At 38.5% G+C, this 22,301-nt stretch overlaps 1 protein-coding gene across 1 annotated transcript in view; it reads right to left on the bottom strand.

The window, feature by feature from the left end:
- Positions 1-3,775: 3,775 nt before the first annotated feature.
- The window catches only part of LOC121373743, a 47,693-nt gene continuing 29,167 nt past the window's right edge, over positions 3,776-22,301 (bottom strand). Inside the window, exons 3-4 of the mRNA XM_041500497.1 lie at positions 21,643-22,023; positions 3,776-5,178 (exon numbers count right to left, since the gene is read on the bottom strand). Coding sequence (XP_041356431.1) covers positions 5,033-5,178; positions 21,643-22,023 — 527 coding nt within the window. The 3' untranslated portion in view covers positions 3,776-5,032. The remainder of the gene's footprint in view (positions 5,179-21,642; positions 22,024-22,301) is intronic.

The raw sequence follows: 22,301 nt of genomic DNA, 5'->3' as shown, positions 1-22,301 counted from the left end.
AACAAAATTTCGATCAGTTTCTAATTATTGTTTATTTCGTTTCATAGTTAATGCAAGTTGAATACGTTGTATTTTGAAGTTATTTGTTTATTTTTAAAGTTACATACTCTTGTTACTATATTATAACATCATGTACAAATATGAAATACATGCACAAATGCACTTTTAAAAAACTCATGTGTGTTCGCTATGAACTGAGATCGTCAAAAGTATATGCTTGATTCGTCGCCTGTGCCGCCATAGCTCGGCAAAGCACAAACGACAGCCTGTTGTCAGTTTTAGTTAACATGTGCGTTTGCAGATTTTAAACTGTAGGGTTCGTCTTAAAAAATTAAAAGAGAAATCTTGCTCTGTACGAAGAACGGTCGGTTCTATACGGTACTAGAGTCTTTCGTAAAAACCGGTTTGATCTTGACAATGTATTATCGACAATCGTACCTTCCTATTTCAGAATTAATATTTATAAGTGTTAGTAGAACTTTCAAAATTTAGTTTGTATACTAGTGTAGTAGTGTTGGTATAAAGTGCTCCTACTGGCAGTAGCTAGTGGGAATTTCCCTATTAACTCAGTTGGTAGAGCGCTGGACTCTCGTAGTGAGAGTCCGTGGTTCAAATCCCCTCAGTGGAGGTTGATTTTTTTTCTGTTACACTAGTAACACATTAATCATGTATATATATTTTTAAATAAAATATACTAAAGTAGACAATGAACGTTTTCACTTTTTAATTTTACGTGTTAAAATCGACAAATTCAAATAAATATTCTTTCGTTTGGAAAGGGTAAAATTGGGGGGGGGGGGGTGTGTTAACGACATCAAAGTTAGAGCACATTGATTTAATAATCATCCGACGCCATACAACCGTAAATAAAATGTGTTGAGTGCGTCGTTAAATAAAACATATCCTATGCTTCCTTCCATCTGCTGTTGGATGTCTAACATTTGGTAATTTTGACATATAATCTTAGAGAGGAATCGGGTGCATGTGCAGGGGGACGGTATTGGAGGTCGAAACCCTTACTTGCCCAAGCTTAAAACAAATTTAAATGTATTTTCTGGGGGAGCATGGCCCCATATAAACTATAACCCCAACCCCGCTGAAATCCCTGCACACGCGGCTTGGAAACCCGCTACATTTGTTGTTTTTTTTAGCAAGGGATCCTTTATATGTACCATCCCACAGACAGGATATCACATACCATGGTCTTTTATATACCCGCCGATAGGGATCGATCCTAGACTGACCGCGCATTTCCAAAAAACACCTTTTTAAAAATAACAGTCTTGAAAAATGTTACGTAAATCGAACACAGTACCCTCTTCCTCTACCCCTAGAGCGTTACGTAAGTAGTAACACCCCCTTACATGTAACGCGTATGCCAACAGCTGGCCACTGTCAAAATTTCTAGGCAAATCCCCCACCCACCGACCCCTGGAAAGGCGTTGTACCATACCTCTATGGATATAAATATTTTTGGAGAAATGAGACGACCCCTCAATCAAGACAGTTAAATTTGTTCAAAAATTGCGAAATCTCACGTGATCTCTTGTTGGGGAATTCCACACTTGTGATAAGCCAATGAAAACCGAGATCGGCAGGAGCCCGTCAAAAGTGCCCCACTTTCGAAATACTGGCTTTGTTTTTGACCTGGATAAGCCAGCGTAATGAAACCAATGCGGAGTGCGGCGTCATATATGCACCAAACGTAATTGGATTTTCTGTTCTATATGCTTAAATAATAAAAAATATTCCGGATACTGCCGCTTTAATTGTGTACGAAAACGACTTGCTAGACTAGTTATCACATAGAACCCTTATTTCGCGTGGCGTCACTTGTCGTTGACTTCACCTCGAAGCCTCATTATTGACCACATTTCGGCCAATATCATGGACCGAATAAATTGATATTGACCGAGGGCAACGATGTTTTCCCCAATGACGGTCAATAATTGCTAATCGCGTTTAAATGTATTCGCTTTTTGGTATGCATAAACGTAAATAACGTCACAAATTAAACATTTAATATTTATAAATAAATAAAATTGAATATATAAATAAAATTAAATTAAATTAAACAAAAATATAATAAAAAATGTAAAATAAATAAAATTAAATAAATGATTATAAGAAAGAAAAAAAAGTTACTAACAGTCATTAAAACTCTGGATGGTAGGTACTGGGTTCGTATCCCACCTGAGGCAATGGGAGATTTTTCATGCCAGTACCGGCTCCAACCCAGAGTGAGTGCACCACTAGGCTCAGCGGGTAGGTGGGGGGGGGGGGGGCAGCGTGGGTCAACTTCCCCCTCCCCTAGTGAGGGAGCAAATCTTCGAATAAGACATTCGGGCAAAATGAGCTGGCCTTAAACCTTTTCACTATGTATTTCCATCATCCTACTCTCACTATTATTTATAACGTGAACCGTGTAAAAATGTGTGGTCTTATACAGCCGCATGTTTTGGTAGTCGAAACAATCCCTGATGTTCGTACGCGTTTTGGAAAGTCTTTGAAAGTTTTAAAAATTCGTCACAGTGTTTTCCAGGACCTTAAAAGTTTTAGAAAATCAGGTTTTGTTACCGTGGCTATGGAAAAGTTATGGAAAATTATGTCCTTGCCGTAAATAAAATGTATGAAAAACTGGTTTGTTTCACCAATATTTAGCCCCGACCCAACGCCCCGTTTTAGCCAATATAATGAGGTGCCGTTATAGCCTAGCCAACGAAAATGGTTCCGTTTTGGTAGTGGTTCCGTTTTAGCCTGATCCCGAAAGATTAACTCAGGCTATCTGCGCTTGCGATTGCGCAAATCATCACGATTTTGCCGCGAGTTTGATGTATCTATGATTTGAATGACCATTGCACCTATTGACTCCATTTAAAATGCCCGGAAAGTGTGTGTTCAGTAACCTGTGGTTAACAAAGGAACTGTACAACGATTGGGTCGCGAAATCAGGTCAAGATGGAGCAGATCCTGATCGTCACAGAGCGCGATGTACGTTGTGTTTAAAAACATTTGATATCGGAAATATGGGTGAGGCCGCAGTCGTCAGTCACCTGAATGGGAAGAAGCATCACTAGTCACATCAAACACGAGGATTGTTCACTTTTTCAATCCTGAAACAGCCAAACCAGGCTCCAGCAAATCCAATGCCGAGAGCGAGATGCCAGCAGCTTCAGAGACAGAACACGACAGGTAGGCTGTAATATTCTTGTGGGAAGACTTTCGAATTCCCAGTCCCCGCCCTTTCTATTATATACAAAATAAATGTATTTACTTTTATATTAATTTTAGGGTTAAGGTTAGGGGCCATTCAACTATTACGTAACGCTTAGGGGGTGGGGGTATAATGTAAGTCCAAGCGTTATGTGGCATTACAACGGGGGGGGGGGGGGGGTATTGAACAGCGTTACGTAACACAATTTTGTTTTCCCGTCCGGACTATAACGCACCCCTGTTTTGGGTTTTTTAGACATTTTAGAGGATCCATTCATATTATAAAAAGCACCGTTTTACAAGCCGCACGTTACTTTCAAGTATTGACGGTCCAGTGGCCAAACGTGTATCCGGTTTTTTTTTAGCGACTTTTCCTGGGTGCATTGTTCGTTAATAGACTTGTTCTTGTTTATAATAGCTATATTCTTAAGGAACTTGTAATGTATATTTTTAACTCATTAACTAAACCTACTATTTACGATTACACTTGTCGTTTCTTTGTTCTTGGAATTTGAGACAGAAATAAATAAGGCTTAGAGTTGGAAAACAAATGTAGGTCAAATACCACGTGCGATCTGCTGGTTGAGTGTAAAAGATTTACTTGTTGACTTTTGATGTTCACTTGGTTGTGTTAAATTATTCTGTAGTGGTAATACGTAATTCCAAACAAAGAGTACCGGTACAATTTATTGTTCCCATATTCAGTAATCCTGTGAAAAAATGTGTGCGTTTAAAACAAGCAGTCTGTAAAACCACCGCGCACAACTAAGATGCTCTTATCGGTGTCACGTGACGTCTTGCATGCCCCAGTTACGCGGGAGGCGCGTGTTGCTAAAAATTAAGGTGACGACAATCTCTTTAATTTAGTCATTAAACTGGCTCTATGTGCACTCGTGCTACAATTACTGACAGCGAGGTGAAGACAATCTCTTTAATGTAGTCATTAAACTGGCTCTATGTGGACACATGCTACAATTACTGACAGCGAGGTGAAGACAGTCTCTTTAATTGAGACATTAAACTGGCTCTATGTGGACACATACTACAATTACTGACAGCGAGGTGAAGACAGTATCTTTAATTTAGTCATTAAACTGGCTCTATGTGGACACATGCTACAATTACTGACAGCGAGGTGAAGACAGTATCTTTAATTTAGTCATTAAACTGGCTCTATGTGGACACATGCTACAATTACTGACAGCGAGGTGAAGACAATATCTTTAATTTAGACATTAAACTGGCTGTATGTGGACACATGCTACAATTACTGACAGCGAGGTGAAGACAGTATCTTTAATTTAGACATTAAACTGGCTGTATGTGGACACATGCTACAATTACTGACAGCGAGGTGAAGACAGTATCTTTAATTTAGACATTAAACTGGCTGTATGTGGACACATGCTACAATTACTGACAGCGAGGTGAAGACAATCTCTTTAATTTAGACATTAAACTGGCTGTATGTGGACACATACTACAATTACTAACAGCGAGGTGAAGACAGTATCTTTAATTTAGTCATTAAAAAGGTTCTATGTGGACACATGCTACAATTACTGGCAGCGAGGTGGAGACAATCTCTTTAATTTAGTCATTAAAAATGTTCTATGTGGACAAATACTACAATTACTGGCAGCGAGGTGAAGACAATCTCTTTAATTTAGTCATTAAAAAGGTTCTATGTGGACACATGCTACAATTACTGGCAGTGAGGTGAAGACAGTGTCTCTGTAATAGAGGACCCCCGATCTGCAGCCAATATCCGATGACAGATCGTAGGTTTTTATCTGATCCCACCTCTAGATATTATTCCCTAACTCGATAGACTGAAAAGTTTCCCCAAATATAGTGCATGCAAAATTTGGTACCTGATACATATGATCACTGCTACTATCAAGAGGACTGCAACAATGCACCCAACCACAATTCCTACAATTATGTACGGATTTAATGACGGCTCTGAAAGAGAACAAGGTTTTAACATGGTCAGACCTCGTTATAACGAATACTACAGTTACACAATCATATCTACTACATTTACACAATCAGTCCTACTACAGTTACTCAATCAGATCTACTACAGTAAGACAATCAGATCTACTACAGTTACTCAATCAGATCTACTACAGTTACACAGTCAGACCTACTACAGTTACACAATCAGACCTACTACAGTTACACAATCAGACCTACTACAGTTACACAGTCAGACCTACTACAGTTACAGTCAGACCTACTACAGTTACAGTCAGACCTACTACAGTTACAATCAGATCTACTACAGTTACACAGTCAGACCTACTACAGTTACACAATCAGACCTACTACAGTTACACAGTCAGACCTACTACAGTTACACAACGAGACCTACTACAGTTACACAATCAGATCTACTACAGTTACACAGTCAGACCTACTACAGTTACACAGTCAGACCTACTACAGTTACACAGTCAGACCTACTACAGTTACACAGTCAGACCTACTACAGTTACACAACGAGACCTACTACAGTTACACAGTCAGACCTACTACAGTTACACAATCAGATCTACTACAGTTACACAGTCAGACCTACTACAGTTACACAGTCAGACCTACTACAGTTACACAGTCAGACCTACTACAGTTACACAACGAGACCTACTACAGTTACACAGTCAGACCTACTACAGTTACACAGTCAGACCTACTACAGTTACACAGTCAGACCTACTACAATTACACAGTCAGATCTACTACAGTTACACAGTCAGACCTACTACAGTTACACAGTCAGTCCTACTACAGTTACACAGTCAGACCTACTACAGTTACACAGTCAGACCTACTACAGTTACACAGTCAGACCTACTACAGTTACACAGTCAGACCTACTACAGTTACACAGTCAGACCTACTACAGTTACACAGTCAGACCTACTACAGTTACACAATCAGTCCTACTACAGTTACACAGTCAGTCCTACTACAGTTACACAATCAGTCCTACTACAGTTACTCAATCAGATCTACTACAGTTACACAGTCAGACCTACTACAGTTACACAGTCAGACCTACTACAGTTACACAGTCAGACCTACTACAGTTACACAGTCAGACCTACTACAGTTACACAGTCAGACCTACTACAGTTACACAGTCAGACCTACTACAGTTACACAATCAGACCTACTACAGTTACACAATCAGACCTACTACAGTTACACAGTCAGTCCTACTACAGTTACACAATCAGACCTACTACAGTTACACAGTCAGTCCTACTACAGTTACACAGTCAGTCCTACTACAGTTACACAGTCAGACCTACTACAGTTACACAGTCAGACCTACTACAGTTACACAGTCAGTCCTACTACAGTCAGTCCTACTACAGTTACACAGTCAGACCTACTACAGTTACACAGTCAGACCTACTACAGTTACACAGTCAGTCCTACTACAGTTACACAGTCAGACCTACTACAGTTACACAGTCAGACCTACTACAGTTACACAGTCAGATCTACTACAGTCACTCAATCAGATCTACTACAGTTACACAACGAGACCAACTACAGTTACACAGTCAGACCTACTACAGTTACACAGTCAGATCTACTACAGTTACACAGTCAGACCTACTACAGTTACACAACGAGATCTACTACAGTTACACAGTCAGACCTACTACAGTTACACAGTCAGATCTACTACAGTTACACAGTCAGACCTACTACAGTTACAGTCAGACCTACTACAGTTACACAGTCAGACCTACTACAGTTACAGTCAGACCTACTACAGTTACACAGTCAGACCTACTACAGTTACACAGTCAGACCTACTACACTTACACAGTCAGACCTACTACAGTTACACAGTCAGACCTACTACAGTTACACAGTCAGACCTACTACAGTTACACAATCAGACCTACTACAGTTACACAGTCAGACCTACTACAGTTACACAGTCAGACCTACTACAGTTACACAACGAGATCTACTACAGTTACACAGTCAGACCTACTACAGTTACACAGTCAGACCTACTACAGTTACACAGTCAGACCTACTACAGTTACAGTCAGACCTACTACAGTTACACAGTCAGACCTACTACAGTTACAGTCAGACCTACTACAGTTACACAGTCAGACCTACTACAGTTACACAGTCAGACCTACTACAGTTACACAACGAGACCTACTACAGTTACACAGTCAGACCTACTACATTTACACAGTCAGTCCTACTACAGTTACAGTCAGACCTACTACAGTTACACAGTCAGACCTACTACAGTTACACAGTCAGACCTACTACATTTACACAATCAGACCTACTACAGTTACACAGTCAGACCTACTACAGTTACACAGTCAGACCTACTACAGTTACACAGTCAGACCTACTACAGTTACACAGTCAGACCTACTACAGTTACACAATCAGATCTACTACAGTTACAGTCAGATCTACTACAGTTACAGTCAGACCTACTACAGTTACAGTCAGACCTACTACAGTTACAGTCAGACCTACTACAGTTACAGTCAGATCTACTACACTTACAGTCAGACCTACTACAGTTACAGTCAGACCTACTACAGTTACAGTCAGACCTACTACAGTTACAGTCAGATCTACTACAGTTACACAGTCAGACCTACTACAGTTACACAGTTACACAATCAGACCTACTACAGTTACACAATCAGTCCTACTACAGTTACAGTCAGACCTACTACAGTTACAGTCAGATCTACTACAGTTACACAGTCAGACCTACTACAGTTACACAGTTACACAATCAGACCTACTACAGTTACACAGTCAGACCTACTACAGTTACACAATCAGACCTACTACAGTTACACAATCAGACCTACTACAGTTACACAATCAGACCTACTACAGTTACACAGTCAGACCTACTACAGTTACACAATCAGACCTACTACAGTTACACAGTCAGACCTACTACAGTTACACAATCAGACCTACTACAGTTACACAATCAGATCTACTACAGTTACACAGTCAGACCTACTACAGTTACTCAATCAGATCTACTACAGTTACACAGTCAGACCTACTACAGTTACTCAATCAGATCTACTACAGTTACACAGTCAGACCTACTACAGTTACACAATCAGATCTACTACATTTACACAATCAGTCCTACTACAGTTACTCAATCAGATCTACTACAGTAAGACAATCAGACCTACTACAGTTACACAGTCAGACCTACTACAGTTACACAATCAGACCTACTACAGTTACACAATCAGTCCTACTACAGTTACACAATCAGACCTACTACAGTTACACAGTCAGACCTACTACAGTTACACAATCAGACCTACTACAGTTACACAATCAGACCTACTACAGTTACACAGTCAGACCTACTACAGTTACACAATCAGACCTACTACAGTTACACAGTCAGACCTACTACAGTTACACAGTCAGACCTACTACAGTTACACAGTCAGACCTACTACAGTTACACAATCAGACCTACTACAGTTACACAATCAGACCTACTACAGTTACACAATCAGTCCTACTACATTTACACAGTCAGTCCTACTACATTTAGTCCTACTACATTTACAGAATCAGACCTACTACATTTACACAGTCAGTCCTACTACATTTACACAATCAGACCTACTACATTTAGTCCTGATACATTTACACAATCAGACCTACCACATCTACACAATCAGTTCTACTACTTTTACACAATCAGTCCTACTACATTTAAACAATCAGACCTACTACATTTAGTCCTACTACATTTACACAATCAGACCTTCAGTTACACAATAAGACCTACTACATTTACACAATCAGACCTACTACATTTACACATCAGACCTACTACATTTACACATCAGACCTACTACATTTAGTCATACTACATTTACACAATCAGACCTACAGTAACACAATCAGACCTACTACATTTACACAATCAGACCTACTACATTTACACACTCAGTCCTACTACATTTAAACAATCAGACCTACTACATTTACACAATCAGACCTACTACATTTAAACAATCAGACCTACTACATTTACACACTCAGTCCTACTACATTTAAACAATCAAACCCACTACATTTACACAATCAGACCTACTACATTTAGTCCTACTACATTTACACAATCAGACCTACTACATTTAGTCCTACTACATTTACACAATCAGACCTACTACATTTACACAATCAGACCTACTACATTTACACAATCAGACCTACTACATTTACACAATCAGACCTTCAGTTACACAATCAGACCTACTACATTTACACAATCAGACCTACTACATTTACACAATCAGACCTACTACATTTACACACTCAGACCTACTACATTTACACAATCAGACCTACTACAGTTACACAATCAGACCTACTACATTTAGTCCTACTACATTTACACAATCAGACCTTCAGTTACACAATAAGACCTACTACATTTACACAATCAGACCTACTACATTTAGTCCTACTACATTTACACAATCAGACCTACTACATTTAGTCCTACTACATTTACACAATCAGACCTTCAGTTACACAATAAGACCTACTACATTTACACAATCAGACCTACTACATTTACACAATCATACCTACTACATTTAGTCCTACTACATTTACACAATCAGACCTTCAGTTACACAATCAGACCTACTACATTTACACAATCAGACCTACTACATTTACACAGTCAGACACTACTACACATTTACACAATCAGACCTACTACATTTACACAATCAGACCTACTACAGTTACACAATCAGACCTACTACATTTACACAATCAGACCTACTACAGTTACACAATCAGACCTACTACATTTACACAATCAGACCTACTACAGTTACACAATCAGACCTACTACATTTAAACAATCAAACCTACTACATTTACACAATCAGACCTACTACATTTAGTCCTACTACATTTACACAATCAGACCTACTACATTTAGTCCTACTACATTTACACAATCAGACCTACTACATTTACACAATCAGACCAACTACATTTAGTCCTACTACATTTACACAATCAGACCTTCTCAGTTACACAATAAGACCTACTACATTTACACAATCAGACCTACTACATTTACACAATCAGACCTACTACATTTACACACTCAGTCCTACTACATTTAAACAATCAGACCTACTACAGTTACACAATCAGACCTACTACATTTAGTCCTACTACATTTACACAATCAGACCTTCAGTTACACAATAAGACCTACTACATTTACACAATCAGACCTACTACATTTAGTCCTACTACATTTACACAATCAGACCTACTACATTTACACAATCAGTCCTACTACATTTACACAATCAGACCTACTACATTTAGTCCTACTACATTTACACAATCAGACCTTCAGTTACACAATAAGACCTACTACATTTACACAATCATACCTACTACATTTACACAATCATACCTACTATTTAGTCCTACTACATTTACACAATCAGACCTTCTACAGTTACACAATCAGACCTACTACATTTACACAATCAGACCTACTACATTTACACAATCAGACCTACAGTTACACAATCAGACCTACTACAGTTACACAATCAGACCTACTACATTTACACAATCAGACCTTCAGTTACACAATCAGACCTACTACATTTACACAATCAGACCTACTACATTTACACAATCAGACCTACTACATTTACACAATCAGACCTACAGTTACACAATCAGACCTACTACATTTACACAATCAGACCTACTACAGTTACACAATCAGACCTACTACATTTACACAATCAGACCTACTACATTTACACAATCAGACCTTCAGTTACACAATCAGACCTACTACATTTACACAATCAGACCTACTACATTTACACACTCAGTCCTACTACATTTAAACAATCAGACCTACTACATTTACACAGTCAGACCTACTACAGTTACACAGTCAGACCTACTACAGTTACACACTCAGACCTACTACAGTTACACAGTCAGACCTACTACAGTTACACAATCAGACCTACTACATTTAGTCCTACACATTTACACAATCAGACCTACTACAGTCCTTACATTTACACAATCAGACCTACTACAGTTACACAATCAGACCTACTACAGTTACACAGTCAGACCTACTACAGTTACACAATCAGACCTACTACAGTTACACAATCAGACCTACTACAGTTACACAGTCAGACCTACTACAGTTACACAATCAGACCTACTACATACCTACTACAGTTACACAATCAGACCTTCAGTTACACAATAAGACTACTACATTTACACAATCAGACCTACTACATTTAGTCCTACTACAGTTACACAATCAGACCTACTACAGTTACACAGTCAGACCTACTACAGTTACACAATCAGACCTACTACAGTTACACAATCAGACCTACTACAGTTACACAGTCAGACCTACTACAGTTACACAGTCAGACCTACTACAGTTACACAATCAGACCTACTACAGTTACACAGTCAGACCTACTACAGTTACACAATCAGACCTACTACAGTTACACAGTCAGACCTACTACATTACAGTCAGACCTACTACAGTTACACAGTCAGACCTACTACATTTAGTCCTACTACATTTACACAATCAGACCTTCAGTTACACAATAAGACCTACTACATTTACACAATCATACCTACTACATTTACACAATCATACCTACTACATTTAGTCCTACTACATTTACACAATCAGACCTTCAGTTACACAATCAGACCTACTACATTTACACAATCAGACCTACTACATTTACACAATCAGACCTACTACATTTACACAATCAGACCTTCAGTTACACAATCAGACCTACTACATTTACACAATCAGACCTACTACATTTACACAATCAGACCTACTACATTTACACAATCAGACCTACTACATTTACACAATCAGACCTACTACAGTTACACAGTCAGACCTACTACAGTTACACAATCAGACCTACTACAGTTACTACACATCAGACCTACTACAGTTACACAGTCAGACCTACTACAGTTACACAATCAGACCTACTACAGTTACACAATCAGACCTACTACATTTAGTCCTACTACAGTTACACAATCAGACCTACTACAGTTACTACAGTTACACAATCAGACCTACTACAGTTACACAGTCAGACCTACTACATTTCAGTCCTACTACAGTTACACAGTCAGACCTACTACAGTTACACAATCAGACCTACTACAGTTACACAGTCAGACCTACTACAGTTACACAATCAGACCTACTACAGTTACACACTCAGTCCTACTACAGTTACACAATCAGACCTACTACAGTTACACAGTCAGACCTACTACAGTTAGTCCTACTACAGTTACACAATCAGACCTACTACAGTTACACAATAAGACCTACTACATTTACACAGTCAGACCTACTACAGTCCTACTACAGTTACACAGACCTACTACAGTTACACAGTCAGACCTACTACATTTACACAATCAGACCTACTACAGTTACACAGTCCTACTACAGTTACACAGTCAGACCTACTACAGTTACACAGTCAGACCTACTACAGTTACACAATCAGACCTACTACAGTTACACAGTCAGACCTACTACAGTTACACAGTCAGACTACTACTACAGACCTTTTACACAATCAGACCTACTACAGTTACACAGTCAGACCTACTACAGTTACACAATCAGACCTACTACAGTTACACAATCAGACCTACTACAGTTACACAGTCAGACCTACTACAGACCTTACAGTTACACAATCAGACCTCACAGTCAGACCTACAGTTACACAGTCAGACCTACTACAGTTACACAATCAGACCTACTACAGACACAATACCTACAGTTACACAGTCAGACCTACTACAGTTACACAGTCAGACCTACTACAGTTACACAATCAGACCTACTACAGTTACACAGTCAGACCTACTACAGTTACACAGTCAGACCTACTACAGTTACACAGTCAGACCTACTACAGTCAGACCTACTACAGTTACACAGTCAGACCTACTACAGTTACAGTCAGACCTACTACAGTTACACAGTCAGACCTACTACAGTTACACAATCAGACCTACTACAGTTACACAGTCAGACCTACTACAGTTACACAGTCAGACCTACTACAGTTACACAGTCAGACCTACTACAGTTACACAGTCAGACCTACTACAGTTACACAATCAGACCTACTACAGTCTAGACCTACTACAGTTACACAGTCAGACCTACTACAGTTACACAGTCAGACCTACTACAGTTACACAGTCAGACCTACTACAGTTACACAATCAGACCTTCAGTTACAGAAGACCTACTACAGTTACACAGTCAGACCTACTACAGTTACACAGTCAGACCTACTACAGTTACACAGTCAGACCTACTACAGTCCCTACTACAGTTACAGACCTACTACAGTTACACAGTCAGACCTACTACAGTTACACAGTCAGACCTACTACAGTTACTACATTTACACAATCAGACCTACTACACTACAGTTACACAGTCAGACCTACTACAGTTACACAATCAGACCTACTACAGTACACAGTCAGACCTACTACAGTTACACAATCAGACCTACTACATTTAGTCCTACACAGTTACACAATCAGACTACAGTTACACAGTCACTACAGTTACACAATCAGACCTACTACAGTCAGACTACTACATTTACACAATCAGACCTACTACATTTACAGACCTACTACAGTTACACAATCACCTTACAGTTACACAGTCAGACCTACTACAGTTACACAGTCAGACCTACTACAGTTACACAGTCAGACCTACTACAGTTACACAGTCCCTACTACAGTTACACAATCAGACCTACTACAGTTACACAGTCAGACCTACTACAGTTACACAGTCAGACCTACTACAGTTACACAGTCAGACCTACTACAGTTACACAGTCAGACCTACTACAGTTACACAGTCAGACCTACTACAGTTACACAGTCAGACCTACTACAGTTACACAGTCAGACCTACTACAGTTACACAATCAGACCTACTACAGTTACACAGTCAGACCTACTACAGTTACACAGTCAGACCTACTACAGTTACACAATCAGACCTACTACAGTTACACAATCAGACCTACTACAGTTACACAGTCAGACCTACTACAGTTACACAGTCAGACCTACTACAGTTACACAGTCAGACCTACTACAGTTACACAGTCAGACCTACTACAGTTAGTTACTACATTTACACAATCAGACCTACTACATTTACAGTCCTACTACAGTTACACAATCAGACCTACTACATTTACACAATCAGACCTACTACAGTTACACAGTCAGACCTACTACAGTTACACAGTCAGACCTACTACAGTTACACAATCAGACCTACTACAGTTACACAATCAGACCTACTACAGTTACACAATCAGACCTACTACAGTTACACAATCAGACCTACTACAGTTACACAATCAGACCTACTACAGTTACACAGACCTACTACAGTTACACAATCAGACCTACTACAGTTACACAATCAGACCTACTACAGTTACACAATCAGACCTACTACAGTTACTACAGTTACACAATCAGACCTACTACAGTTACACAGTCAGACCTACTACAGTTACACAATCAGACCTACTACAGTTACACAGTCAGACCTACTACAGTCCTACTACATTTACACAATCAGACCTTCAGTTACACAATCAGACCTACTACAGTTACACATCAGACCTACTACAGTTTAGTCCTACTACATTTACACAATCAGACCTTCAGTTACACAATCAGACCTACTACAGTTACACAAGACCTACTACAGTTACACAATCAGACCTACTACAGTTTACACAGTCCTACTACAGTTACACAATCAGACCTACTACAGTTACACAGTCAGACCTACTACATACACTACATTTACATAAAAAGACCTACTACATTTACACAATCAGACCTACTACATTTAGTCCTACTACATTTACACAATCAGACCTACAGTAACACAATCAGACCTACTACAATTACAGTCAGACCTACTAGTTACACAGTCAGTCCTACTGCATTTACACAATCAGAGCTACTAAATTGACATAATCAGTCCTACTAGTTACACAATCAGACCTACTACATTTACACAGTCAGACCTGCTACATTTTCACAGTCAGACCTACTACATTTTCACAATCAGTTCTACTACATTTACACAGTCAGACCTGCTACATTTTCACAATCAGTTCTACTACATTTACACAGTCAGACCTGCTACATTTACACAGTCAGACCTGCTACATTTACACAGTCAGACCTGCTACATTTTCACAATCAGATCTACTACAGTTACACAGTCAGACCAAACTTTACCTTAATAGTTATCTAAAAGAAACATGATAAACACACGACAGATTAACAGTTTGTTTGACAATGTACATCAGTGCTATTCTCTTAATAGATATCTAAAAGAAACTTGATAAACACACGTAAGATTAACAGTTTGTTTGACTAGCATGGACTGCTTTTCACTTTTCACAAGCTGCTATTGTAAACCCTGGTTCTCCAAGAATACGGTAAGGTAATTTTGTATGACACTTACTGTTTTCAGGGTGTATACTACCAAATCAAATCCCATAGACGACAATAGTAACATATGCGGCTAAAACTCCTACCTGCAACGTATCAACCGACATAAACGCCACGGATATAAATACTACCACCCCTTACACTTAAAGTGAATCAGGAAAAAATGGGGGTCAAGCTGCTCGTTTCTGAGATAACGGGTAGCGTCTATGACTACCCTAGTTTCGCACAAAATTTGAGTACTTTTTTTTACAGGTACCCCATACATGTTTCAAGCACAAGGCTACTTGACACATTGGTACTAGATGAAATAAAATTGAACATTTATTTTACCCAGATGAAACTATTATTTTTTACAACCAACACACTCACATTTATAACCAATCACAGGACTTGTGGTGTTCACTTCTCTATCAAAAGTTCGGTGCACCTCGAACTTTGACCCAGCCAGAAGTTATTTGGTATAGTACTACCTATACTGATAACATACAGTTTTCAAAAAGTGTCCAGCTATGTGTCTTTATGACAACCAGGATCTGGTGTATTCTGACATAAACTGACAACCTCACTGAAACTGTTGTTTCTACAGTGCAACCTAATATAATGTACACCTCAAAAAGCATATATACTGCACATAGTTTTGTACAAATGCAATATGTCATATTAAACAACAAAATGTTTTAAAATAAAACTCCTGAAGATATTTACTTTCAGTTGGGTGTGTGTACTCAGGTATATATGTAGAGACAACAAAGATAGTCAGATTACCTCTACCCCTTTAAAGAATGCCATTAAAACACATGCACTTGATTGACCCCTAGATTATGAAGACCTTAACAGGCACATCAAAGAAATATCAGTATTAAAAAAATACACTGTCTGAGGAAGGAAACACAAACATGACTGTACCTGTATGAAGTATTGACTTAATGTCCTGAACATTAGTGTTGGGAGGAAATCCTGTATGCTGGGTGTGGGTGTCTTCAAGTTACCAGGTTGGGAATTTCAAATCCATCGGCCATGCTGATTTTCATAATGAACCATCAAAACCATTGGCAGCCACCAATATTCCTGACTATATTTTATTTATAGCCTACTGTAGTTGGAGGTTTTAATAGTTGTGATATCTGGAATAATCATGCAGCTTTAACACATTTATTTTTGATTAATTACTGAAAAAAACTATTTTTAAATGACAAAATTACCCGAACATCTATTTTCTTGCATTATTTTCTAATCCGGATGAATACAATATGTACATTAGATGTATTCCTGCAATCTGTAATCCAGCATTTTATCTAGCTAGTAACATTAGGTAATACAGCTTTAACAATAAAATAAATTATCAACTTAAACCAAGGCAGATAATCAAATCTGAAAAAATTGGTTCTGAATCTAGTATAAACTCAAAATGCTTTTCATGAGAGCTAACTAAGTGATTATTAAGAAACAAAAATGATCTGGAGATCTAAGTATATGTTTAACAACCTTATTGTTATGTACAAATAAGAACAGAAGGCACAATAGTGACAACAAATTTAATTATGTTTTTGGTAAAGTTTTTCTTCAAATTTACTTTAAATTTTGCATAAAACTACAAATTTGTCTAAAATATAACTTAGCACCCTACAAATATGTCAAAATGACAATAAAAATCAACTTCTTTACAAATTTGAGTTTTCAGAATTTCATACATAAAAAATTAACAATGTTAATGGAAACTAAAGCCATTAACCCACTATTGGCACATGCTATTTTTAATATAAAAATAAATTGCTATTAAAATCTTAGTTCAGGTTGCCTATATATAATACCATATTTAAGAGCAGTTGTATATTGCAAGTCAAATAAAATGTAAAAAGAAATTATTGAAATCTTTACAGTATGAATTATAGGCCAAAACCAACTTTTCTTCAGTGCTAACTTTGATTCAAACTCCATTCAGAGCCATGTACAGAGATTATTGTCAAGGTCAAGGTCATTGTGAACTTGCATGATCGAGTGATGGCTAATTAATCAACCAGTATAGTTTAATTAAATAAAATGACAAAATCATAATATTTTTTATTATGCACTGAATATGTGCTATAGGGTGTATACTACCAAATCAAATCCCATAGACGACAATAGTAAGATATGTGGCTAAAACTCCTACCTGCAACGTATCAACCGACATAAACGCCACGGATATAAATACTACCACCCCTTACACTTAAAGTGAATCAGGAAAAAATGGGGGTCAAGCTGCTCGTTTCTGAGATAACGGGTAGCGTCTATGACTACCCTAGTTTCGCACAAAATTTGAGTACTTTTTTTTACAGGTACCTCATACATGTTTCAAGCACAAGGCTACTTGACACATTGGTACTAGATGAAATAAAATTGAACATTTATTTTACCCAGATGAAACTATTATTTTTTACAACCAACACACTCACATTTATAACCAATCACAGGACTTGTGGTGTTCACTTCTCTATCAAAAGTTCGGTGCACCTCGAACTTTGACCCAGCCGGAAGTTATTTGGTATAGTACTACCTTCAGTGCTTGCTAACTACCACTGATAATGTATGTCATTCAGTCGGAGAACTCGGACCACTGCAGATTTGTGGGTAAGCCTAGATACTGGCTGACATGACACACATTCAATTGGCCACAGCGCGGTTCTGTTAGTGGTGGCTGAGATCCGGATGTGATCTAAGATTCGAATGGTGATGCTAAATCTCGCCTTGTGACAGTTCCTCACTCACCAAAAGTACATTTTGTTTATTGATTTGGATTTTATCTGAATTGGATTATGCTTCATTTTCATTGATGATATATTTGCATATTTATGACGTGTTCATCTCGTTCCAGTGCACTGTCGTTAAATTTGAGCAAACGTAATTGCCCTATTCTGTGGTGGTAACCTTAAATTAAGCCGTGTCCAATTCAGGCAATTAACAAAAACACACACATAATATTTGTATTGTTATCTTTGATAACTATTACCACATTTACATTGCCAACAAATCTGGCCCTTCTGTGTTAGAACTACTTGGGTACACCCCCACCTATCCCTCCATATCAGATCTATCTTAATACAAACCTTCTAGTTGATAATCCACTCAACCCAAACCCCATAACCTTCTGTTAGAACTGCGCGGGTACATCCCACCTACCTCTCCATATTAGATCTATCTTAATACACACCTTCTAGCTGAAAATCCACTCCACCTCTCCCCATAACACCACCAAAAAAACTTAGTTTCCATGTTAGACCTACTCCGGTACACCCCACATACACAGGTACACCCACCCTCTCTCCATATTAAATCTATCTTAATACATAAATCCCAGTTGAAAATCCACTCCACGCAATTCCATCACCTTCTGTGTTAGAATTATGCGGGTACACCCCCACCTACCTCTGCATATCAAATCTATCTTAATACACACCTTCTAGTTGAAAATCCACTCCACCAAACTCCCATCACCTTCTGATAGAACTATGCAGGGGTATATATCCATCCTACCAGATCTATCTTTATACATACCTTCTAGTTGAAAAACCACTCCATCACCTTCCATATTAGATCTATCTTTATACATACCTTCTAGTTGAAAAACCACAATTGATCACCTTCAAGTTGAAAAACCACTCCATCACCCTCCATATTAGATCTATCTTTATACATACCTTCTAGTTGAAAAACCACTCCATCACCTTCCATATTAGATCTATCTTTATACATACCTTCTAGTTGACAAACCACTCCATCACCCTCCATATTAGATCTATCTTTATACACAACTTCTAGTTGACAAACCGCTCCATCACCTTCCATATTAGATCTATCTTTATACACACCTTCTAGTTGACAAACCACTCCATCCCCCTCCATATTAGATCTATCTTTATACACACCTTCTAGTTGACAAACCACTCCATCACCCTCCATATTAGATCTATCTTTATACACAACTTCTAGTTGACAAACCACTCCATCACCTTCCATATTAGATCTGTCTTTATACACACCTTCTAGCTGACAAACCACTCCACCACCTTCCGTATTAGATCTATCTTTATACATACCTTCTAGTTGACAAACCACTCCATCACGCTCCATATTAGATCTGTCTTTATACATACCTTCTAGTTGACAAACCACTCCACCACCTTCCGTATTAGATCTATCTTTATACATACCTTCTAGTTGAAAAACCACTCCACCACCCTCCATATTAGATCTGTCTTTATACACACCTTCTAGTTGACAAACCACTCCACCACCCTCCATATTAGATCTATCTTTATACATACCTTCTAGTTGAAAAACCACTCCATCACATTCCATATTAGATCTATCTTTATACACATCTTCTACTTGACAAACCACTCCACCACCTTCCTTATTAGATCTATCTTTATACATACCTTCTAGTTGACAAACCACTCCACCACCTTCCGTATTAGATCTATCTTTATACACATCTTCTAGTTGACAAACCACTCCATCACCCTCCATATTAGATCTATCTTTATACATACCTTCTAGTTGAAAACCACTCCATCACCCTCCATATTAGATCTATCTTTATACATACCTTCTAGTTGACAAACCACTCCATCACCTTCCATATTAGATCTATCTTTATACACACCTTCTAGTTGACAAACCTCTCCACCACCCTCCATATTAGATCTATCTTTATACACACCTTCTAGTTGACAAACCACTCCATCACCCTCCATATTAGATCTATCTTTATACACATCTTCTACTTGACAAACCACTCCATCCCCCTCCATATTAGATCTATCTTCATACATACCTTCTAGTTGACAAACCACTCCACCACCTTCCATATTAGATCTATGTTTATACATACCTTCTAGTTGAAAAACCTCTCCATCACCTTCCATATTAGATCTATGTTTATACATACCTTCTAGCTGACAAACCACTCCATCACCCTCCATATTAGATCTATGTTTATACATACCTTCTAGTTGACAAACCACTCCATCACCCTCCATATTAGATCTATCTTCATACATACCTTCTAGTTGACAAACCACTCCATCACCTTCCATATTAGATCTATCTTAATACACACCTTCTAGTTGACAAACCTCTCTATCACCCTCCATATTAGATCTATCTTCATACATACCTTCTAGTTGACAAACACACACAAACACAGATACTAACACACACACACACACACAGAGAGAAACACACACATAAACAGATACACACACACAAACAGATACACACACACAAACACACACACACACACACAGACACACACACACAGACGCACACACACAAATGCACATGCACACAAACACACACACAAACACACACACGCACACAAACATACACACACAGACACATACACACGCACACTCACACACAGACACATACACAGATACGCACACACACACACAAACACACACACACGCATACATACATACACACACGCACAGACACACTCGCGTGCACACACACACAAACACGCACACACGCGCGCGCACACACACACACACACACACACAGACACAGCCACACACAGAGAGACACACACACATACAGACACACACAGACACACACACAAACACACGCACAGACACACACACACACACACGCACACACACACGCACACATACGTCCACACGCACACAGACACACGCGCACACACACAGAAACACACACCACCACCTCCACACACATACACATATTTTAAACTATTTCAACACATACCTTGTACTTTAAAAAACATTTCTGCAGACTGGACAAGTCGACTATTTTCGGAAAAGTATGATACGGTACATCTGTATGTAGCTTCATCCTCGCGCCTAACATCCATGTATGTGATGACGAACGTGTCCGGGGAGAATTTCAACACCGTTCTGTTCATTAGATAATCACCCTCCCCAGGGATGTACCCCTTTAAACCTTGGGAATCCATGCTTGCCACATCAACAAAATCCCGTTCGCTGCTTCGCTTCCTGCTCCAAGACATTGAAGAAAAACTCTCACCGTATCCGAAGACAAAGACACACTCCATAGACACGTTGTTTCGTCCTAGAACTCCCACCCGCTTGGGCACAGAAAGAGTCAGACTGTGAACCAAATGAATGTCTGAAAATAATAATAATAATAATAATAATGGAGATGGTGATAATAATAATAATAATAATACTGATAATAATAATAATAATAATGATAATAATAATAATGATAATGAATATGATAATGATGATGGTGGTGTTGATAATAATTATGATAATGATAATGATAATGATGATGGTGATAATAATTATGATAATCAATATGATAATGATGATGACAATAATAATAATAATGAAAGGAAGAAAAATGAAAGAAAGGCATGTTTTATTTAATGACGCACTCAACAC

This window comes from Gigantopelta aegis, chromosome 5 (genome assembly GCF_016097555.1).
Source record: "Gigantopelta aegis isolate Gae_Host chromosome 5, Gae_host_genome, whole genome shotgun sequence".
NCBI lineage: Eukaryota > Metazoa > Mollusca > Gastropoda > Neomphalida > Peltospiridae > Gigantopelta > Gigantopelta aegis.
Note: the sequence above shows the minus strand (reverse complement) of the source record. Positions and strands in the feature narration are given on the sequence as shown.